Consider the following 24,940-nt stretch of genomic DNA (forward strand, 5'->3'; position numbering starts at 1 on the left):
GTCACGACTCGCCCGACGCCTCCTCCTCTGGAGTCAGCAGGTGATCAAGTCCCTGCAAGCCACTTTCATCCCAGGCTACCTGAACCAGACAGCCGATGCGCTCTCTCGTCAGGGGACGCCCCGCGGAGAATGGCGACTCCATCCCTGCTCAGTCCTGCTCATATGGGAGCAGTTCGGCCAAATTTTGTATTTATAAGCACAAACACGTACATATATTTAAGAAAAATATAAAAGAGAAATAAACGTTTATATATAATTTCAGATATTGGTAAATATACATGTATGTGTATGTTTTTGTGTTTATGTATACAAAATTAAAATGCACAGTACATATATTATGTAAACACAAACGTTTATTCTGGATGCGATTATGTTTGACGGCCTTTTTTGTTGAGTAAATAGTTTTAGTCACAGGTCAGACACTCTTAATAAGGGCTTGCTATCTGGCTGGAAAATCTGAATATCCAGGAAGTCAATTCATGAATGTCTTACTGAATTGATATTCCACAAACATTTTTCTTGTTACAAGGCTACAATGTTCAACATTTCAAATGTAAATGAAAGGGATGTTGTCGTCATGAGCTTGCCTATAACATACAAAATATTACGTTTACACATTTGACAGAGGCTTTCATTCAACATGCATTCAAATGATATACTTTATCAGATATGCGTACTTGGGAATCGAACCCATGATGGTTGTGTTGTTAACACAATGCTTGACCAAGTGAGCAAGCGAATGGATAGAAGTTGCATTTCGCACCTTTTTTATATTTGAACATTTTGGTAATGTCCCATGTTGCTGATGTCCCCTGGCAGGGCTGAGGGTGGCATCACTAAAGGTTCGAGCGTAGGGATTCTGTTAGACCTGACCAAACACACGTTGACCTTCTTCATCAACAAACAGCAGCACGGACCCGTGGCTTTCGAGAATCTGGAGGGCGTGTTCATGCCTGCAGTCAGTATTAACCGCAACGTTCAGGTGAGTAACATTATGTTGGAAACTAAGAACTGGTAAACATGAACTTATTCTTCATTTTTTCACATTTTTAGAATAGAAGGAAACTTATCATTATGAAATAATACAAATGGAACTATAGGAATTATATTGTGAGTGAAAAAAAATCTAGTATTGTTTTATTCTTGACTGAAATGTGTCTTTTTACACAGGTGACTCTGATCACAGGTCTGGAGCTCCCAAAGAACATCATGTGATCATCTCTGACCAATCAGAACGAGCGAGACCTTCTGCATCAAACAGCACAGTAAATGTTCTCCAGCGCTGAGCTGACATATAAAGCTGATAAAACTTTGCTGGGATAAATAATCAGACTTTTTTCCTGAATGTTTCATCTGTTTCTCTCGTGGTCGTGTCAGTGATTTGCATATCAGTGTTTGCAAATCATCCCCATGTTTACAGATAAACAAACCGCAGGATGTCCCGATGCTGGAGTCAGAGCCCAGAGCACAAACGCTTCCAAGCTTTAAGAGTTCTGCCTCGTACCTCAAAGAAAATCTAAAGTAAGATTAACCCAGTTTGAAAAATGCTATTTAAATCATTAAAACCAACATATCAGGCATTACATGTGTTAGCAGCGGGAATAAATTCGGGTGGGGTAAATAGTCAGACATCTTTTTTTTCATCCATTTCTCTCGTGGTCATGTCAGTAATTTACATTTCACTGTTTACAAATGATTCCTGTGTTTACAAACTATCAAAATCATTCAAATCAGGCATTTCATATCCCGGGAAGGGGAATTAAAATAAGGAACAACTGCGAGGTCGACATTTTGAAGGATGGTTTCAGGTTAGTCGCTCACGATATACAATTCTCAGGTTTACTCACAGTTTGAGATTTGGCCTCAACACACTCCTCACATGACCGGGCTGCTGGGGGTGAATATATCCTGGTCAACCACAAACCCATGCTTCAAAAATAGTGACGACGAGCCTTTTAGCATCATAGGATGGTGCTTGGAGGATGCAAGTATTACCATAAAACAGTTTTTTCACATAAAAGTATTTTTTTCATGTTTTTTTCTGGCAAATTTTCAGTCATTTTCTGTAAATTTTTACCGTATTTCACTGAATAAGAACAGAGATTTTCTGGCAGCTGGGGTGCAAAATAACTTTTTTTTGGTAAAATGGCAGGTTTTTAAATTTGCATTCTTTTTCTGTAATTTATTGGTTTTACCGTATTTCAAAAATACATGACAAATCTGTAAAATTACAAGTTTTTACATTATATGTGCAAAAATCAGCCCAATCCCAAGTGTCTGGTGTTTAGATATACTGTAGCTTGGGTTGTAAGTCTTTATCGTCCACCTTCATTTTGACTCCTTGATAAGTTTTCGAATGTGCAGTTTCATTACTGTTCATAGCTTTTTTGCAATAGTTATGCAAGTATGATACGAGGCGGTTACGGGTGTGTTCACATCTCGAATTATGGTATTATGAAAGTATGTGCAATAGTAATGGTATCGATTGCTTCAGCGCAGTGGTTCTCAAACTTTTCAGATCAAGTACCACCTTTGATAAAATGAGTTGTTCCAAGTACCACCATAGAAAATCACATGAATAAACACTCAAATTAATAGGAGCTGTGAATCTTTATCTTTACACCTCGTCCTCCAATTCTAATGTATTATTAATAATACAAACACTTTTGTATTTACCAGCGGTTTTCAAACTAAAGAACATGTTTGTTTCCATGTTTTCAAGTTAGTCAGCAGTAATAGTGGACACAAAACACATTTCTGTAGTGCACTGTAAACAGGGCTCTGTAAACTCTTATGGGGGATTCAGGGGCGGACTGGCCATCTGGCGTACCGGGCGTTTTCCCGGTGGGCCGCTAACGTATGGGGCCGGAACGGAGGCGGTGGCCGCTTAGACAGACGTATTATAAATGCGAATGCACGCAACGCGAATTCAATAGACACGTATGCTTGTCTGTGTTTGAGCTGCCCGTCACGTGCCTGAGTTACATCCACCAATGATAAATAAACAATCATTCATACAACTATATGAAAATTGGACATAGGCTGAGATGTATTCCGTATTTATCTATCATGTATTAAGCATTTTAAATTGTTTTTAAAACACGAAATGTAAATGACAGTATACATAGAGTTTTTAATTTTCTGACGTGTCCCGTACCACCAGGGGTCTCTTCAAATACCACTAGTGGTACGTGTACCACAGTTTGAGAACCACTGCTTTAGCGGATACCACTAAAAAGATACAAATATGTTGGTTAATTGGTCAAAAGTGCCACCTGTGACATCACATTACCGCAAACGCATATGTCGCTATCAAAGACAGAGCCAGATTTGTAGTACATTAGGTCTTGGTGCTTTAAACGGACCAGACTTAGGTTCGACTTCACAGCTTTTGGGAAGCTCTCGCAATACTGTCATGTCGATTGGTCTTTGTAGTGCCGCGAATATTATACCAGAACCTACCAATGAAATCTCTTTACACTGTGATAGATGTGTGCCCTAAAACTTAATAATACATTTTAAAGCTGATTTAATGATAAAATAGTTTCTCCTAACTAACTAAGCCATTGTTCGGTTCATTTCCCTCGATAAAACAGTGTGGCTCAACTAAATATCGCTCTTTGTTTGAACATTTTCAGCCAGCAAGTCAGCTTTTAATGAGACTTAAGCTTCACAAGGTTAATAGCTTACTAAAGCTAAAACTAATAACACATTTTTATTAACCGAAATCAAATAAAACATCAGCCTAAATATTATTTGAACAACTTAAGCTAAACGAAAATTAGAAATGTAAAAATGAAGACACAAAAATGATTAGCTGAAAATACATACTGAATTTACATAAAACAAACATTTAAAAATAAAAGCAAATTCAAAATATTATTACAATAAAACTATTATAATAACACTTTATCTCACCAAACGTTGAACACTACATTTTCAATATTTCAATATGAGAATTTTCAGCTTTTTTTAACATGATGTAAGAATAAAGTCATATCATGAAGGTTGTGTTTGCATGTTGTACAGCGCACATTCATTTCATTGAATTTGATCGAGAAAGTTACAGTCTGCCATCTAGTGTTAGTTGTGTAGATGTATTTACATCCATCAAAACGCATTAAACATTTATGATAAAGAGCCACTTGTGGACCATGCAATAACAGATACCTCCAATACGTGACGTTTCAGGGAGACCTGAGGGAAGTATATTTATTTGTATGTATTATTTTGTCCAGATATTAATTTTACAGATGATGACCCACTAATGTAAAGCATGGGATGTTGTTGATAGCTGTAATGCATTTCTATGAAGAGTTCGTTTGATGTAAATAGCTTCATCTGATCCCTTTGTGTTGGCCGACAAGAACTGTCAGGAGGTTCGTAATAAATGGAGACAGATTAAAAAATCTGTTATTTCTTAAAATAAATGTTCGAGTTCAATTCAAGTTCATCTTCATCAACAGACTTCTATTTCAGTATTTTATATTTCAGTATTCTATTGTAATTTTGTGATAACTGAGATGCTGTTAATAGAGATGAACTTGTTTTAAACCTGGAACATTCCTTTAAATCCAATACTAATGATGATGATGCTCGTCAAAACATTAAACAGTGTCATTTTAAATGTCACATTGGACTTGTTTGTATTAAAGTATATTTTAAAATGTATGTTTATGTAGCTAATAGAATCTCTGGTCATGTAGTCAGTATAAAACAGATTTTTCAAGCATTTTAAAACTAATACGGAATTGTTACAGACCGATACATTTCCCAACCGATATAGAAATTTTGCCAAATTGGAGACGCTGCTTGGGAATGTGATATGTATGAGGGCAAAACAAAAAAAACCCAGGGCCATTAAAGTGCTTGCAATTGAAACAACATTATCAGCAGAATGTGCTGATCAAATCCACAAAAATAAAACAAGAACATCCATGAAGGAATTCTATTGAAAACGCACAATTGTTTTGTTTGTCGAAATGTTTGTTACACAAGTTTACACTTAATATGGCTGAGTGTGACCGCCGTCAAAATAAACAAAATCATTTGGTGAAAGCATTAATTACAAACACCATGCATTAACTATTTATTTGATAAATACAGCATATTACCAACCTGGATGTCAGCTGTTTGGCCCTAAACGTCTCATTATTACAGTAACAGGGGACAGTTCACCCAAAAGTCATCATTTACTCGCCCTCGAGTTGTTTCAAATCTGCATCAATATCTTTGTTCCGATGAACACAGAGAAAGATATTTGGAAGAATGCTTGACCAAACAGTTCTTGGACCCTATTGACCACCATAGTAAGAAAAAATACAACAGTAGTCAATGTTGCAAAGAACTGTTTGCTTTTCCACCTTCTTCAAATATCTTCTTTTGTGTTCATCAGGTCAAAGAAATGTATACAGATTTGGAACAACTCGAGGGCGAGTAAATGAAGAATTTTTATTTTTGGGTTGACTGTTCCTTAAAGAGCTTAAAGCAAAAACAAGCTGTTTTTCAGATCCTAACACACACGCGAATGGAAGTATTGTGACATTGACTTCTCATTTACTGCTGTGATCTTTTGTACGTCTTGTGGTTTGTATATACGAATACATTGTATACGACATTCTTTTCTTACTACATAGTATGGAAGAAAAACAGTGTCTTTTCCCTTTTAATAAACAATAAAACTGTAATAACAGATCAAGAAGTGTCTCCTCTGTGGTTTTGTTTGAAAAAAATCAAGGTTTCATTAATAAATTCATTGCAACTGTAAGTCCAAACAATACAATAAGGGCACTGTAAATGTATTCTAGGTATGATGATGGAAAGCAAAATATGAAAACATTAGTCTAGTCAAAACATGATTCTCAATTCATTTTTAAAAATTCTTGTCTTGTCTTGGATTCTTTTGATGAAAATATAAACAGTCACTCATCCAGTGTTACTTTTTCCTTTTAAAATTGACTTTCTTAATGTCTTTGGAGCTCAAGACCAGCATTCCATTTTTAAAGCGTCCAACCTGCCCTCCAAGCTGCCCTCCAGAGGACGATTTACTTCTCTCAGGACTGTAAAGTAACAAAACATTGATTGCAAAATCAACAATTCCAAAATGAGGATTTTTGATAGTCGCAGAGTAAAAATCACATATTTATACAAACCCTCTTTTTCCTCCTTTCCCCTTTTGCCTCTGAAACTCCTGAAAACAACCAGACAGTCAAAAGTTAGCGAGACCACCTTACGGCATATACTGCACTTGAGATGTGATGCCCATAAACAACTGTTTACGTTTTAAACAGCTCAACTTACAGACTTTGCTTCCTCTTTTTCCTTCAACTGCTTTTCTTTTATCATTTGTTGATACACTTTGTAGTTAACATGCTGCTTTTTGGGGGGCTGCAAAAAAAAATGTTTGAAAGATTGTCCAACAATTTAGAAGCCAGCATTTCAGACATCACAGATGGTAGGCTGTAATGTCACAGAATGTAACTGAACATAACTGTTCTTTTTCAGCCTACTATTAATATTTCGCTCAATGACTGCGCTTGGCTCTGTCGCTCACGGACCAGGCAAACGCTCCGCTCACATTACTCAGATCCCGCTCTGACATAAAATGTGTCTAGTAAGCCTAATTGTTTTCAGTTTACAATAAACTTCTTGAATAAATGTCTCAGTTTAAGTCAGGATAGCGCCATTTTCTCTCACCATCTAGAGATCTTAAATGTTAACATCACACGATGTAAAAGCGTACTCCCCAGCTCTATTACGTCGATTACGTTACGTTAGGCTACGTTAAATAATTATATGACTATTATGTAATTATATTTAATATATAACTATATAATAAGTATATTTTTAAAAGTAGACTATTCTAGTTGCATTTTTCATCAATGAATTTCTTAAATTATCCTTCGACCCCTGTTATATAGCTTCCTTTAGTGTTAAAATGAATGAGGTAAAAATCATTCTCTACAGCTCATAAATCGTTGTTATTATTATTACACGGCTCGTTGGAATGCTTGATTCTGATTGGCCAGTCACGACTTTTGCAGGTTCGTTATTCCCAGAAAACAACCGCTCGGATGCAACAAATCATTTGGACAGTTTTTTTTTACAAATTAAATACGTCTTTTAGCATATATGACGTTATATTTACAAATGATTAAACCAAATTGCCTGTTCGTGACATTTGAACGTCGTTTCTTACCTTAACACCGAAAGTAAACGGCTTTTCCTCACAGATGGTCTGCATTCGGTAAAAATGAGCTAATAAAAGATTTCCAATTCACATTTCTTTTCTCATGTGGCAAGTAGCCGTGTAATAAGCGGGATAACGTACAAGCAGCCATCGGAGCTTATTTCTGCGATAACAACCGGCTGCCTGTACATTATCCCTCACTTATAAGTGTACCACTGTGAACCTGGAGAAGGATTTTCATATACTTGATGATTTGTGTTTATTTTGAACCAAAAGAAAAAAAAGAATTGCAGTGTTAAATAAATAAGATGTTTGAATGGCATTGATGTTAGTTTAGGGACATGCTAACCTTCGACTACAAGAACGATTGAGAGTCAAGTGTCCTATGTGGAGACCTACAGTAGGTTGTATATAAGCAGTGGACGTGTGTGTTGAACTCACTCTGGCTCCCAGCATGATGGCTCTGTCCTGCTCGAAAACCCTCTGCTGCCCTTTCTTATACCCCGAGAGTCCAAACTGGTGAACTTCAAGTCGCGCCTGTGGACGACACATTTACAACATGTTCATGTGGCGTCGAAAGAGTCGGACTCATATCTTAGCAGAAAAACAGTCATTAAAAACAATCTCACCTTTTCTATTGCAAGTTTATTATCCAAGTCTGTTTTCTCATTTTCTTTGACTTCAGGCACCTGAGAAAAAGACAATTAACACAAATTAATTAAGAGCAGCTTACCTTTACATTTACGTGTACGCAATTGAGCTATGATTTTATCAGATGGGTTCACATGGGTAGACCAGAGACACGTTGCTATTGCTCCTCTTACCTTCTGCGCTGGTTCAACAGTCTTCGATACTTTGTGCTTCTTCCTGGGATCAACGAACGTAACAACCTCCACGGTGGATTGCTGAGTTTCAGATGCTGTGTTTTCACATACGGTGGAGTTTGAGACGTTTGTCACGTGCAGGTCTAAGTAAGTGTTATGGCTGGTCTCTGTGTTTGCCTGTGTATCGTTCTCATGATGCTCTTCTGTAGCAGAGCTGCTTTTCCTCTTCTGGGATTTCTTTGATTTCCTTTTTCCAGCACCATCACCTGAACGTGACAAATATCAAACACAAGGTCAAACATTACAGACGTGTAAAGCATTGTTGCAAAGCAGCTTTACAGAAAAGGACATTTGGAATAAACAGTAGGGACATAATATCATGAATTCTTTATTTGATCATTTCGTTGTTTCCTTTTATTGAATTAATTTCATTCATTTTTCTAATAGAAAAATAATTATGTTCTATAAAAAAACCATAGAATAGAATACCAGTAACAATAAAGGTATTCTATTCTAATCTATTCTATAAGAAACCCAAGTAGAAAAAAGGACAAATTAAACAACAAAAACTTAAAAGTATTTATGAAGTAGTTATAATACATGGTTTTATGTTTTAAAGTTCTTCTGCCATTGGTATATTGTGCTCAGTATCCAGATCTTTTGTGAATGAAAAACCTGGATGACCCACCAGTATCATGATGGCAGAACGTTAAATACATAACAGAGAACACAACACAACACGGTTTGTATCCCACAATGCAACACGCCCAGCTGTATTACGAACGAACAGTGTTGACAGCACGTTTAAAGATGTTTTCAGTAAATAACAACCACCAACTAAAGTGACGTCTTAGTGTGTCTGTTAGCACGTTATGAAACCTTTCTCACCAAAATCATACAACTTGTTCAGCACTTGATCGAGGAAATAATGATCGTCATCCGGCTCTGTCGCGCGTTCATCTCCTGGAACGCTCATTTCTTAAGTATTAAAAATAAAACGTTTATTGACCAAAATGTTAGTCGTTTGTATGTTTTCGTGTTTCACGTGTGTGCAACCAAATGCGAAATGTCCCTTCTTGTGTACCGTCTTGAGTTCTCAGTCCCGGAAGTGGCTCTTTTTTAACACCGCCCATGTGAAAATACAGAAGTGTAGAAGGGAAATGTTCTGTTTATTTGTCTGTAAAACCATTTAATTCTGCTGGGGGCGCTCGAGGCCCAGAATAATTTGTCCTCCGTTGAGTTGCATTCAGATATTTCTTTACCCCCAAAATTAAACTAAAGTAAAATATGAATAAGTTAAAATGTTTAAAACATTTTTCTGGCGTACAAATAAAATTTGCCAAAATAATCTTACCAGCGCCGAGTAAGGTAATAATTCATTATGTAACATATATTAAGCGCTCCTATTTGAATAACATCAATGCGTGATTTTCTATGAACAGAATTTTAGTGACACACGGAAGGGTATGACGTTAACAGGTATTTCTTAAATTATAAATAAAACACAGCTTTCGAGCTCTCGCGGGACTGTGAGGTCATACTCCGATCCGTCTGCGCAGCGCCATAAACTCGAGATTCATTGCCGAGCTCCTTAGCCCCGCCCATTCCGTCACTAACGTTTACTGCACACAGTGCCACTCCACCCGTTTATTCTGTTCCAATGACAGGTCTCTCCGATCTGAACGATCAACCTTGATCCAAACCTTCTCCCCCAGCATTCTTCTAATTCACATCACACATGCTTTGACATCTACTAAACCGAAATGTCGTCCAGATCACTATATTCGGTAAGTCTTTGAAGCTATGCTAGCATGCTACTGCTAATGGTATCTGTCACATTCTTGCAACACTTGCAGTGTGAATCTGTCTCACGCCTTCCTCTAATCAGAGCATGCTTTTATTAGCTCATTATATGTCATACGTCAAGTAACTTTAACAGTCTCATACCCCTAGAACATACTGGCTAATAACACAAAGCAAAAAAAGTTATTTCTTAAAAGTTTGGACACACCCACACACTCATTTTCCACAGTTTAGGAGAGCGGTGAAGTAATCAATATTACGAAATGCAAAGTTTGAATTATGACAGCAAAGAGATATAGAACGTCAATGAATAAAAAAATAACTGAAAGATATACCAGGCAATGATTTAAAATCACAGTGAGATGCATTATATGTATAAAAATGAAAAATCGCAGTGAATAATAAATCAAAATGAGAATGCACTTAATAGTAGGCCTACATTATAGTTCTGCATACTGTGAGCAGTGCATTAAGCCACATCCCAGTCCAACACGTACCTAAAAAAAGAAAGTAGTTGAAGAGCCTTTAAACACCAGTTTGTGTTCTCATCTAGTCAAGGCATCCAATGCTGAAGAAGAGAGATGATTTTGAAGACATTTTGGAGGAGAGGCGGAGCTCCAGTGATCTGAGATATGCGCTGAGGTGTTACACGCCCACACTGTATAAGGGACTGGTGCCCTGCAAAGCCAGCATGCTGAAAACCATCGTTCTGCAGTCTGACCACCTGCAGCATGTTATTAAACAGGTACCACACAAAACCCCACAACCATACTTTAATGCAGAACTACACTTAGGCTTAGATACGTTTCTAAACATTCTGTCAATTGTGTGTGTGTAGGTTTCATCAGAATCAGGAGAAAGCAGCGAGTGCGTTACGGAAGAAGCGTCTCATATTCTGGATGAGATGGCTCACCGTCTGCAGCTCAGCACCATTCGCTTCTTCGTCTTCACGCTCAGCAAAGCCTTTAAGAGACTCTTCCGCAGTGTGTGTGTCAATGAAGAGGGCATTCAGAGAGTGAGTCTGTCCCAAAATACATGTGTGAACATCAGCCACACTATACAGTTAGAAGTGACCACACCACGTCTCATAAATGATTGGATCAGACGTGAATCATTGAGCGTTGTTATTATTCAATAGAAAATCTTTTCTCTCCCCGCTGGTCTTAAATCTCATTTTACATTCACCTTGAAACGGACAGGCTGTGTTAATGGCATGTGTTCTCTCTCTCTCAGCTCCAGCAGGCTGTGCAGGAACATCCGGTGGTTCTATTGCCCAGTCACCGTAGTTACATGGACTTCCTGATGATGTCATACATACTGTACATGTACGACCTGCCGCTGCCAGTGATTGCGTCTGGAATGGGTGGGTATGGATTACTTTCAATAAAAAACTAGCCATGGAACCATCCTAACGACATGTAATTCAGTAATACACAAAATGATAAAAAGCATTATTTTAACATTATTTATGTATTTTAATGATTTTTCTGCTGAAATTCTCGATACCGTAACGCAGCCCGATTTGTCTGAGTGCATTTTATGCTGTCATTTAAACAGATTTAGGATGTTCTTCTAGATGTTCCCGTGTGACAAAAATGACAAAAAAAAGAATTGACAGAATATTCTTATATAACAAAATGAAGAAATAGTTGAAAAAAGAAGTGTCCATGACCCATGACTGATATTTTCCGTAACATTTTTTTACATTACATTAATGTTTTATTATGTATGATAACTAAAAACATGCCATGGGATTGGCAGTTTTAAATGGTTATTTTAATGAGAACATTTAAAGGGACAGTTCACCCAAAAAAGAAAAATCTGTCATCATTTACTCACCCTCAGGTTGTTTCAAACCTGTATACATTTCTTTGTTCTGTTGAACACAAAGAAAGATATTTGGAAGAATGTGAGCAATTTTCAGTTCTGGGACATCATCCACTATTATAGTAGAAAACAATTGTGTGTTTTTTTGTTCTGTTGAACACAAAATGAGATATTGTGAAGAATTTAGGAAAACAAACAGTTCTGGGGAACCTTGAACTACCATTTAATTTTTCTACTATGGTAGTCAATCATGTTCCAGAAGTGAAAATTGCTAAAATTCTTCCAAATATTTTTCTCTGTGTTCAGCAGAACAAAACAATTTGTACAGGCTTGAAATAACATGAGGGTGAGTAAATGATGGCAGAATTTTCATTTTTGGGTGAACTGTCCCTTTAAGGCCTTTTTCTAAAGAAAAGTTCAAAATTGTGTTGAACTGTCAGTGAAGGTTTGAAATTAAATTGAAATTAATGCTTTTAAACATGATATACCTTGTTTTTAATGAATAAAATGGAAATGCGTTGTCGCGAGTGTTTTTAAGAAATTCATGTTTGACATCTTAAAACCAAGATACCATAAACATTTTTAGGGTCGATTAAATAGACAATTTCTTGACTTTAGTGAGATTTTAAGTGGGGTTTTTCTTTTCGTTTGGTCATGGGTGGGATTGTTTGTTCAGCTGTCTCTAACTTGTTCTCTGCAGTTCACCAAACATTTTATTTTTATTTTTAAAAGACGTTTACAAAAGTACGACAAGTTCCTCAGTCAAAATCACCGTTAGTCCTGGAACAACACTTCTATCAGATCGTAGGGTCAATGTTAGATTAACGTTAAGGACTGGATTTGTGCCTAGCACACCGTACACAACCTCATGTGGAATTTATTTATCTTGATAATGTGGTACACAAATGACTTACACGTACAATGTAATGGTGTAGTAATGTTTCCATTTATGTAAGATTAGGATGTCATTTTAAAGTTCCAGTGAAATTAAAAATGACAATTCTAATTTTTTCATGAAATATTGCAGCGTTTAGGGTAAATAGCTTGTCAATGTGGGTCATTTTATTTTTAAAATTCATGTACCCTCATAATCTTCAGTTAAAATCTGAAAATACACTTCCGCCCTGAAATGACTAACCATCTCAAATGATGTAAACTAGACGGCTTGGCCGGAGCATCTGTTAACTCCTCCCCTTCAACTGTCAGTCTGCTGCCAGCTGTTTTTACACATCCAATCAATTCGCAGTGAAAACGCAAGCCACGCCCACTAATTTTCTCCTTTGAATTTCCTTTTCACTTGGAAATGTGTCAGAATACGGAAGTAAAAACGATCGCAACTTCTGGTTCACAGGGGCTTTAACTTGTTATTTGGATATATACCTAATGCTGAACACTGTTCAATTATTTAGTTTACTTTTACAAATGAAGTGTGAGTCAATAATTACCTATCTCCTTAAATGTTTTAATATGTGCATGTAACTCTTTCCTAATATGAAGCACGTGACCTCTTCTGATGTTTTCTGTAGATTTTATGAGCATGAAGTTTATCGGTGAGATGCTTCGTATGTCGGGTGCGTTTTTCATCCGCCGGTCGTTCGGAGGAGATAAACTGTACTGGGCTGTGTTTTCAGAGTATGTGAAGACGATGTTACGGGTAAGAATCATCTTCTAAAAGATTGTTTCCTGAAGCTCAACTGATAAAGCATTATGCTTGTAATGCCATCCAAGGACACGGGCACACAAAGTTTTAAAATAAAGTGATGAGAAACAACAAGGTTGTAACAAAGTTCTAAACCTGTGTGACTTCCTTTCCTCTGTGATTTTTTGGTTTAAATACAATGGAGGTCAATGGGGATCCAAATGTGACAGATCAGACATTCAAGTTTATATACATAGAACACATGATAGTATTGTATTTTTTTTCATGAAATAGAAATTTGCCGTGAAAGTAATTGTCTATAGGATTTTACTATACAGTATATTACTATATACGTATATGGTCACATAGCACACCCGTACATCCCAAGTGTCAAAAAAGGTTCTCAGGTCTCTGAATACATGATGAAGAATTTTTGGGGTACCGTATTTCTTTAATATTATTCCTGTCATCCCTATGTTTAAAACACCGTCCAAGCAGTCAGAATTCTTTAAGTCTTTTTTTAATAATAGTTTCACAGATTTGGATCTTGTTTCAAGTGTTGTTAAACTTCTGTGTTTGCCATCTGTCTTGCTGTTGATGCCTGAATTATCATTCGTTTGTGGCTATGGAAAATATACTCACAAACCTTATTTGACCCTCTTTTTACGGGTTGTGCTGTTCATTCAGAATGGATATGCCCCAATTGAGTTCTTCTTGGAAGGAACGAGAAGCAGAACCTGCAAATCCCTCACGCCAAAGACAGGTAACGTAACATTTGTAACACTTTTTACACCACGTTTTAAAACAGGCGCTCTCCTCTGCCGTGTCTTGTTTTTTGTAGTTCATTTTGATGAAAGTTCTCTGCTGACTCTTGCATAAATTGTGCAGCGTCAAGCCTTTCCGCACATTTTGGCCTTTTTTATTGCAGCGCAGATAAATTCAAGGTGACATGCGCATTTTTTTTGGTCGGCGTGAGGAAGCGAGTTGCCAGCGAAATGAAATTTCACAGGATTTTCACAATTGAATCATAGTCCCGGAATGATATAACACCCCTGACTAATTTATGGCGGAAAGGTTGAAAATGACTGCTGAAAATCTGGCAAGCCCGACGTAGGGGTCATCAATCAAAGCCAAACAAAAGCAAATTTAGATGAATGAGAGAAACGAAACGGTCCGCCTCTTTGAACACGATTTGTGTCAGCTTCATCTCTTTTCTTCTCCCTCAGGGTTGTTGAACATTGTGATGGAGCCGTTTTTTAGAGGGGAGGTGTTCGACGTCAACCTGGTTCCTGTCAGCATCAGCTATGAGAGAATTTTAGAAGAATCGCTGTATGCTCGCGAGCTGCTCGGCGTCCCGAAGCCCAAAGAGTCAACGTCGGTGCGTGAGGCCCAACATGCCTTGCTTCAACACATACTTGCAAAAACTGATTTCTTGTTTTTCAGTAAATCAAGGCTGAAAAAAATATATTTAAAATATTTCAAAAATAGACCTGGTTATTAAAATTGTGTATGATAAAACTTGAAATTGTATTTTTACTTTTTACTAATTGTCTATTTTTACTCTAGATTTTTCAATTTTATTTTTTATTTAAGAAAAAAATATTACCTTATTAACAGATTATTGAAATTTTGTAAAATAAAACTTTAAGACCAGACATTTTATTAAAAAAAATATATATATATTTATATATATTTGTTAAAGAAAAAACTCTGACCTGATTAACAGATTATCGAAATTGTTTGAAAATGTATCTTTTATTTAAGTTTAATTTAAGTAATAAGTTTTATTTAAGTTTAAGTAATTTTAGCTGATTAACAGATTGTCTTTTCTTGTTTTAAATGGATATTTCAGAGGCAAAACAAAATTTCCCCATGTTTTACTCACCCTCAAGGCATCCTGACTGAAAATGGCGTTCTTCTTTTAGAATAATGCAGTCGGAGTTGTAATACCACGTATAATTTTTCTTCCAAGCGGTAGGATGGAAGTGAATGGGGGGCAATTTTTTGAAGCTCCAAAAAGTTTATCCATCGATCAAAGAACTGCTCGATTTGCATCGATTCGCTTCAGAAGACCTTTGTTAAGACCACGGAGCCGTGTCGAGCAGTTCTTTGATTGATGGATGCACTTTTTGGAGCTTCAAAAAATTGCCCCCCATTCACTTCCATCCTACCGCTTGGAAGAAAAATTATACGTGGTATTACAACTCCGACTGCATTATTCTAAAAGAAGAACGCCATTTTCAGTCAGGATGCCTTGAGGGTGAGTAAAACAAGGGGAAATTTTGTTTTGCCTCTGAAATATACTGTACCTTTAAGCTTAAACCTCTGTGAATTTTAAACTTCAATTTTAAAAACATCTCTTGTAGTCTTATGCAGTTTTTCTTCTTAAGCAAATGTTTAAGGGATGTTTTAATTATTTTGATGGAAAATAAGATTAAAATACAGAAAAATTTGTTTAGACCAATAATGTTTTTGCAGTAGCTTTATGAAATAACAATGAACAGTATTTTTACAGCATTTATTACTCCTGGTTATTATTAATTTCTACATATACATTAGTTATTGTACCATGAATTAACAATAGTATATTTACAAATTATTTCTTAATTATTGATTACATGCATTGTTATTGTAAAGTATAAAAAAAATACAATAAATGATTTTCACAGTGTAGCAGAAATGTACCCTTGAAATATCCATTGAAACACCTGCTGTAATGTGCATTATTTTGTTTCTCTTGCTCTCAGGGTCTGTTAAAGGCCCGGCGGGTCTTGAGCGAGGATTACGGCAGCATGCATGTGTACTTTGGTCATCCTGTGTCTGTCCGCAGTCTGGCGGAGGGAAAAGTTAATCGCTGTCAGCATAACCTGCTGCCCAGGTACAAGATTTCAGCTACCAAACTTGTTTATTTAAACAGTTACATGTATGCAAAATAACCTCCTGTCTGATTGTTTCAATAAGGCACATACCTCAGAAACCCAGTACGGAAAATCTGGAGTTTCTAACCGACGCCGCGTTTCGTCTGGTGCGCACACAAGAGGAGAACATGGTTCTAAAGCCCTGGGTTCTCATCGCCACTCTACTCCTACAGAACCCTGATGGACTGGACCTCTCCACTCTCGCCAAACAGACAGACTGGCTCAGACACCTGGCACTGGCGTTGGGAGCGTTCTTGGACTGGCCTGGTAAGAAATTGGCAAGTCCAGTCTGTCTGGCGTAATGCAGTTCTTGAATTTGTTTTGTATGTCAACCTGGTCAAAAGGTGATGTTTACCAGGTACCTGCTGGTACAGGTGCATTCTGGTACAGGAAGTACTTGCGGGATTTGGCAAAGTTGGTGACGTTCATGGGATCGAATGTGGCATTCGCATTAGGGAATGTGATTGACAGTAGGGTAGGAGCTGGTACTCAAGTCAGGTCGTCCTGTTTGTTGTAGTGCTGCCCACATGGCTATGAAAATGTATACAATTGACTTCAAGCTGCAGTAATTTGTTTGGCTACAACTAACCAAAACTTGAACAAGTATAAACATTTAGGTAAAAAATTGATCTGTCAGATAGGAATTTGCAGGTGATGTCAGTTTGATGACACTTTGATGTCACTTGACTGACTTCAACTCAAAAAATAAGTGTGAATGAACATGCAGTTTTATATTTCAAACTTAGGTGGCGGTATAGAGGCAAAAGTTACAGATTGCAGCTTTAAGCGATATTAACCCCCATGTTTCTTAGATCTGTTGGAAAAAAGAATGAGTGATTCCCAAATAAATAAGCTGAACGAAAGAAAAAGACACAATTCCTAGTTGAGTTTTGAGTGCATCGTGGCTCAAAAAGTGTAAAATTATCTTCGGTTGTCATGTAACGGGTAACGTACAGTCAGATGGATATTATCGCAAAATATTTACCAAAGGAAAATCCCAAAAGTGTTGCGTGTCTCTTATCCTCGTTCTCAAATTTGCCTCAGTGTATCAAAAGTGATCGTGCATATCTGCAAAATGCTAATTCGTTTTAGATAAAGGAAAGATGCTGAATAAATAATGAACTATAGCTCCATCAGTTGAAACAGCGCTCTATATCATCCTTTTCTCCACAGATCACGAGAGCTGTGCTCGGGTCATCAGCTGTAGTTTAGCGCTGCACAGAAACCTGTTGAGCGTGTCGGATGAGCACGTTCAGCTGAACGTCGCAGACTCGACGCAGGTCGAGACCACACCAGAGGAAGCTGTGTTTCAGCGAGCAGTCGTCGTGCTCTCTTGCGCCTCCTACAGGAATGAGATCTTACACGTGTTTGTGAGACCTGCTCTCGTCGCAGTGGCCTTGCAGAGAAGTGCAGAGAACTCTCACAGAAAAGGTGAACGGACGCAATCTATAATCTTCATATCCAAGATGATAAAAATATCAGTTACAAACCAGCGCTTGTGTTCCAGATGACGTCTACAACTGCTTCAACTTCCTGAGGAACATGTTCTCCAGTGAATTCATTCTGTGCCCTGGAGACTCGGTTCAGGTTAGACCGCAGTCACAAAACATACGGGGAATGGGCTTGGCATGACATGCAACAAGATTCATTTTGAAATCAGATTGACTCCCTGATTGAAATTAAATTGAATAATCAGGTGCCTTTAGTTTCTCATCTGTAGATCTTTATTCAGAAATATCATTGTTATGTCTTGTTTTTGTAGGACTTTGAAGAGGCGTGTTATTTGCTGGCGAAGCGTGGAGCATTACAGGTGTCAGAACATGAGATTGTGATGTCAGCGAGCGGTCAGAGCACTCTCACGTTTCTGTGTTCTGTTCTGGAGCCGTTCGTGCAAGGATACCAGGTGACCTTACACACAATGAGCACATATTCTTGTGTTCATAAACCTGTGTTTCATTGAACGTTTTGAAACGCAAAACTTTCTAAACTGTGTCTCGCAAAAACTGAGCACGTCGCTTACGGAAGGCAATTGCAACCAGGACAAAGTCGCTGTGAACCGAAAGATTCCGTATTTTGACACATTTCATTTCCGAGTGAAATGGAATTTCGAATGAGAAAAATAGTGGGCGTGGCTTTCGTCTTTCTCTGCTATTTGATTGGATGTATAAAAACAGCCATTGCATTTTGAAATGAAACTGGCAGCGGACTGACAGTTGAAGGGGAGGAGTTAACGGAAGCTCCGCCCAAGCCGTCTAACGTTACAGGAAGGAAGTGTATTTTCAGATTTTAACTGAAGATTATGAGGGCACACAATTTTTCAAAAGAGAATGACCCACATTGATAAACTATTTACAATAAACGCTGCAATATGTCATGGAAAAATTGGTATTGTAATTTTTTATTTCACTTGGACTTTAAAGGTGCTTTGTGTGATATTAAGGAGGATATATTGACAGAAATGCAATATAATATACATAACTAAGGGTTTTTCGTGGCTCAAAATGAGGTGGAGGTTGTGCAACGCGTGTGTAGGCCTAAAAATCTCCACATTGTTCTTTTAACAAATCAGATGCAAATTCTACAGGGAATAAGTCTGCTTAAATTCACCCTTAAAGCATTTTGTATAAGGACGCTTAACTAGTTGATAATTTTGACTAGTTTATCTAGATTTGACTTTTTGATAATATTTTGTTGACCGGAATAAGACAAGTGTATTTATGATCCATTCATATCACTGCTGTACTTCTGAAACCTTGTAACTCCATATTTCATTTTTTTGCCATAAATCATTATTATTAGTCACCTTTTATGTTTGTCACCGGGTTTTGCAAATATCTGAGCAATAAAAAGTGCTTGTCAATGTTGACAGTATTTAATCATATAGGGTAAACAGTGCAGTGTTTTTTTCCATTTCCTGAGAAATAGAGAATTTGGGCATCTGAGGTAAAAATCATCTGATACTAGTCATAACATCTGTGTAAAATGTCCCTATAAAACCAGTGTGTGTGTGTATATAGGTGGTGTGTAGGTATCTGTGTGAGAACGTGTTGGAGAAGCTTTTGGAGAAGGACTTTATTCCTGCTGTGAGGAACTTTGCACTAAAACTCATATTAGCAGGTAACACAAGTTAATGATGATTTGGCTGTTAAAACTGTCCAAGTTTTAAACCGTTGTTGTCTTTTAAAGCCTCAATTTGTGTGCCACTAAACACCAAAACAGAACTCATTTAGGTGTAAATAGGCTTCCTGAACTCCCCTCTGTCTGCCATTGTGTACCAAACTATAGTCTCATCTCAAGCTGATGCCGTTGGTTGATGTGGTGTGTCCACATTTACTACTTTAAAATAATCCGGTTTCTCTGTGTTTGTCATTCTGGTATCAGGTCGTCTGAAGTGTTATGAAGTCTTATCCTCAGACCTGCAGAAGAATGCTCTGGCAGCCCTGCTGAGACTCAAAGCCGTGAGGAAAGTCAAAGTGTAAGAGCCACATCTACACACATCCCCCACCGTTTTACAACGTTTGATGTGTTTTTGTTAGGGATGTAACGTTTCACTTAACTCACGATGCGATTGATCTCACGATGTGATTTTTTTCACAATTGTTTTTTTACAAATTAGAAATGAACAAGTGCTTATTATTTCTCAAATGCTGCTCATTTCTTTGTAAAATAAAAAGATTTTATGTTAAAGGTGCAGTTTGGAACAATTTTGCAGTAAAATATCCCAAAACCACTAGGCTAGTCTTATATATTTTGTTCAGCTGAGTACTTACAATATCTCAAATGTTTCCAACTACTTGTAAATCGTGAGAAAATCGCCATTCTAAACAGTGACACGGGGCTGTGCAGTCGCCTGTCAATGGCGTCATATCCACGTTCCCCTTTGTTACCGCCTTTACTGACGTAGAAACCGCATGACAACTAGCAAGCTAGTTTCGAGCAGTCACTTATTTATGGACCACAATTATTCGCAACATTTATAAAAGTTTACCTCATCCGCTAACATGATTTCTCGTTCCCGTCTGATTGATGGCCATCAGCGGTGGAGTTGAAGACAACAGATCCCATCATTCCACGCTCCTTCACAGCGTCATCAAGCTACTGCATTGTTGTTGTTTTGACCGACAAACTGCACCTTTAAATGACAAAACTAAATTGCAATTTTAAAACAAATTCCAAATCAAATAAAAAAGAACAATACAAAAATCTCTTTAAAATAAACAAACTAAGACTTTGTCTGTGCTTTTCCTAACATGGATTTTTCGTTTTTAAAGAAATATCAGCATATCCACGTTGTCCAAGTTCGCAGTAAACACAGCGGCCCCTGCTGTTCAAAACATGTATTGCGATTCATTTAACATCTCAACCGGCTTGAATCGTCACAAATAATCGATTTTCAACCGGCTCACAGTGACTCGTTACATCCCTAGTTGTAGTGGTTGTCTGACTGACGTGACCTCTCGCTCACAGAGGTGACCAGACGACGCTGAAGGTGAACAAGATCGCAGTGAACTCATTGGAGGATATGCTCGGTAAGAGTGATTTCATATCCTCCATAGCCTTGCTTTCAGACGCGCAACCCAGTTCTCATTGTAACGCTGTTCTCAACTTCCGCTCATCTTAACTTGTTTACATTCTTCTCCTCTATCACACAGGAGGTAAAATTCCTACCCAGAAGCCCATCCTCGCCCGACTGTAGTCACGTACACACTCTCCACTCTCTGGAGGACCAAGCCAAACTAAACTGCCTTCATTACCATAATGCCAAATTCTGCAAGGTGGCACGGCTTCGCTGACTACAAAGGTTACCTGTCATCGAGCTTTAAAGGGCGTCACGGGTTTGCCATCTGGGACGTTCCCGCTTCGTTAGAAACACTTCTTTTTATCTCTCTACGTCTTCGACGAACTTGACAGCGAGCTGCGTGTCTGATCGGCCTTCGATCTGTGCCGTTTCTTTATCAGACGCGTTTTAAACTGATGTCTGATGTTGCGAAGCATATGAAGACAGACGCGTTTGAACGTCTTGTTCGGTTGTTCGTGTGCGTTTTAAAACACTGTTACTATTTGATACACTGTGACTGGGTCTGTTATCTTTTAAAACTTCGTGTCTTGATTGAACTTTTTTTCATTTTGCACACTGCGTGTTTGTGTTTGCACTGTAGATTTGGCCGTCTGTCGCCTTAGTTGGGGAACAGGGTTTTTAGGAATCGTGTTACAAAAGTGGGTCACTCGGAAGTGTGTTAACTCCTTAGGAGATGCATAAAATGTCTCTATTTATAAAAGTGAATCGAGTCGAATAGGAAAGCATTTTATTAGATGACGGCCATGCTGTTTAGCCAAATACACAGACTTGCCATTGCAGTGTTTACACAACCTCTCATGAAACAGCTTTTTATTTTTCTAAATGTAAGTAAATATCTTACATAAAATCAATAACAAATGTAAGGTTGTGTTTTATATAGGGTTGCTGTATTTTGGATATTTCACAGTGCCTTCCAGTAATGAGATGTTTGACGATACACAGGCATGCATGATGCAGTTTACAGAAACGCTGTTCACTGTTTTTCAAGTATTACATCAACAGTTAATGAAGTAAAATAACTCCGACTCAGGGTTTGAATTACAATATTAGTTTAAACTTTTAACATGGTGTGAAGTTGACATTTTGAATTTTAACACTTTCTGAGCTGATATTTCAAAAAATCTAACATATATTACCCATTGTTTTGATTCAAAGGGAAATCTGGGTATCTTTTCCTTTCCGGTCTTTGGGATGATCATTTGGTCTTATCTTTCTTTGGATGAAGTACTCAAGCCATAAGTAAAGCCATAGTGTTCATTATCTGCTTCTCTAAAGTCAGTTCATCAAATTAAGTAAAACAGCTGAAAAACTATATTTGTTTACATTGAAAAGTATCTTTTTACTAGGGCTGTCAAGCGATTTATCGCATTCAGAATAAAAGTATGTGTTTACATAATACATGTCTGTGTACTGTGCATATTCAATTTGTATTTATAAACACGTACACATACATGGATATATTAGGAAATATTTACATTTATTTATATTTACCAATAATTGAATTTATATATGAACGTTTATTCATTTTATGTTATACTTTTCTTAAATACATACATGTGTTTGTATGTTTTTTTTAAATAGAAAATTAAGATGCTCAATACACAGAGATGTAAACACAAACTTTTATTCTGAATGCGATTAATCATTTTAATCATAATTTTTGATTAATTTTTTTACATAATTGATGAACTTGTCTTGCAGATAGAAATGGATTAGACAAAATTTGAGTGGAAGTCACTCCTTGATTGTTGAGTATTTTGCTTTTCTGTCTGTTGGATTGTTTGCCTTTATAAAACTAGATGAATATTATGGGTCAACAGTGTTGGGGCAACAGTGTTCGGCAATGTCTGCTCAGTTTGAAAGAAATGGTTACTAAAATATCTATTAAATATGATCAAGTGAAACAAAAAAGTTTGATTTGATTTTGCTTTACTTTACAGTATAACACACAAGTAACATCGCCAAAAGGTTCTCATTACCTTCTACAGAAGCTTATATTTGCCATATTGTTGACATCTATTTCCATTGAGAAAAAGACTTTTGGTGTACAGTATATTTGTTCATGCAGCCTTTAACATTTTTACTATGCTGCAACTTGTTCTGTAACCGATTCTTGGGTGATTCTCATGAAATCTTGGTTTGAAAATATCAAGCATGATTTTCTTCAAAACATTACTTATAAACATGTCAAGGTATGACATGTTTAAAAGCCTTTATTTCAAAAGGCCTTAAAATTCTCATTACCGAACCATTTAAAACTGTCAATCCCATAGCAACAACAAAACAAAAATATACGTTTAATAGAAAAATTTAACAATTTTTAAATTGCGGAAAACTACCTGTATCTGTAGTAATGAGAGTAATGAGATGTAATGAGAGTAAAAAATTGTGTACGCAGCGTGACAAGAGAATATCAAAAATGAAAGAATGCTTATAACCAGACAGATTTTGCCCCCATTGACTCCCATAGTAGTTATGATTAACACAAAATAAGAAATTTTGAAGAATGTAGGAAAGCAAACAGTTCTGGGGCACTTTTGACTACCATTGTATTTTTTTCCTACTGTGGGAGTCAATGGGGGGCAAAATCGGTCGTGTTAAAAGCATTCTTCCAAATATCTTTCTCTGTGTTCATCAGAACAAAGAAATGTATACAGATTTGGAACAACTCAAAGGCGAGTAAATGATGGAATCTTCATTTTTTGGTGAAGTATCACTTTAAGCTTTTAACTAGAAAAATATAAAGTAATCTGTTAACCTCAATTACTTTTTTTTGTCATTTGAGAACCTCGAGTAGAACATCCAATTGTTTTTTTCAGAATACTTTCATTTGACTTTAGTTTAGATTACAACATACAGTATACTTCACTCAGACAAATCAGGACGGGTTATAATGAGAATTTCAGCCAAAAAAAGCAATAAAATACGTAAATATTGTATGTTAAAATGATATTTAATATATATCTAAATGATAAAATCATGAAATCTAACCCACGAATATCAAGGGCTAAACCACAAAATTAAATTAATTTAGGAAATTAAATTCCAATCTTTATCACTAACAGAAAAAAATATATCCTTTTGATGCCTTTTTTAATGTGATGAAGTCAGCGTTGGCCTCTAGATGGCAGACTTGGATGTGGATTTACACTTTAATGAAGCAACTTCTACATATTGGGTATTTTCGTTGTATTTTTTGGCAATACATTTTTTCCTCCTATACTCACCTTGTCTGTTGGCATATTGAGTGTTTGTGCTGTAGGTACAGTTCAGTATATTTGAATTGTATCTGCTTGAAGAGCATTGCTGTCCTGTCCCCACTTAGTCAAGCGTCTTGTAGTTTTCTGACAGCCAGCATTAGATTTTTTTAGACACATACTGAGGCACATACACATAACACGTCTGTAAGATGTTTATGATTTAGAATGGATGTAAAACGGCTCTTTCTAAGACGTTTAGCAGATGTTTTTACACAGCAGATGTTTTCCAGATCTTTAGCAGACGTCTTACAGACGTATGTGTTCAAACTGGATTACAAGTCCCACCCCAGATAGCACAGGTTCATCTGTAAGATGTCTACTAAAGATCTGGAGATCTGGAAAACATCTGTTGTGTAAAAACATCTGCTTAACATCTTAGAAAGGGCTGTTGAACATCCATTCTAAATCATACACATACGTACGGACATCTTCTAGAGGTCTATAGGACATCTGACAGCAGACGTCTCAGAGATGTAGGGCAGATGAGCAAACAGCATCTGCCAGATGTCTTCCAGATGAAAATGCAGACATCAAATAGATGTCTGCTCGATGTACGTGTGCTATCAGGGATACGACTAATTCATCACTTATATAGTCTCCTATACCATTTTATAGCGCACTATACTTAAGGGGACAACTATTTATATGGGTGCTATCGAGTGCACGCATTCAATCCCACGATGCACTGCAAAAATAGCCCACATCCACCCTGCGAATGAATTTCTGTCTTTTGGCAGATGTCGTCCATTTAATGCAGTCAAGTGTTTGAATTCACTCGTTTTATCCTCTCCTTCAGGTGCACTAGATAGGCTATCTGGAATTGTGTGTGAGGGTATGGAATGATTTTGGACACAAATTGAGCACTCGTACTCTGTAAAGCCGTCGAGGGTTACATTCCTAA

At 37.1% G+C, this 24,940-nt stretch overlaps 3 protein-coding genes across 3 annotated transcripts in view; 2 read left to right on the forward strand and 1 right to left on the reverse strand.

Moving 5' to 3' along the window:
• Positions 1–1,284, forward strand: part of LOC130565932 (E3 ubiquitin-protein ligase TRIM9) — a 32,572-nt gene extending 31,288 nt beyond the window's left edge. The window contains exons 9-10 of the mRNA XM_057353089.1: positions 820–982; positions 1,171–1,284. Of these exons, the coding sequence (XP_057209072.1) occupies positions 820–982; positions 1,171–1,215 (208 nt within the window). The 3' untranslated portion in view covers positions 1,216–1,284. The remainder of the gene's footprint in view (positions 1–819; positions 983–1,170) is intronic.
• Positions 1,285–5,925: 4,641 nt separating this feature from the next.
• On the reverse strand, positions 5,926–9,105 carry lg15h1orf131 (linkage group 15 C1orf131 homolog). The gene is made up of 7 exons (XM_057353087.1): positions 8,902–9,105; positions 8,014–8,279; positions 7,819–7,878; positions 7,631–7,726; positions 6,301–6,387; positions 6,153–6,190; positions 5,926–6,059 (listed from the first exon to the last, which is right to left on the reverse strand). Exons 1-7 carry the CDS (start codon positions 8,987–8,989, stop codon positions 5,936–5,938), a joined length of 759 nt encoding a protein of 252 aa, XP_057209070.1. The 5' UTR covers positions 8,990–9,105; the 3' UTR covers positions 5,926–5,935.
• A 506-nt stretch (positions 9,106–9,611) lies between these two features.
• gnpat (glyceronephosphate O-acyltransferase) lies at positions 9,612–22,682 on the forward strand. Its single transcript, XM_057353723.1, has 16 exons — positions 9,612–9,800; positions 10,370–10,561; positions 10,655–10,831; positions 11,050–11,179; positions 13,170–13,297; positions 13,970–14,045; positions 14,509–14,660; positions 16,030–16,160; positions 16,244–16,467; positions 17,374–17,631; positions 17,708–17,787; positions 17,963–18,103; positions 19,218–19,317; positions 19,582–19,675; positions 20,668–20,729; positions 20,853–22,682. The coding sequence occupies exons 1-16, from the start codon at positions 9,777–9,779 to the stop codon at positions 20,894–20,896; spliced, it is 2,013 nt and encodes a 670-aa protein (XP_057209706.1). The 5' UTR covers positions 9,612–9,776; the 3' UTR covers positions 20,897–22,682.
• The last annotated feature ends 2,258 nt before the right edge of the window (positions 22,683–24,940 follow it).

The sequence above is a fragment of the Triplophysa rosa genome, linkage group LG15, assembly GCF_024868665.1.
Source record: "Triplophysa rosa linkage group LG15, Trosa_1v2, whole genome shotgun sequence".
Lineage (NCBI taxonomy): Eukaryota > Metazoa > Chordata > Actinopteri > Cypriniformes > Nemacheilidae > Triplophysa > Triplophysa rosa.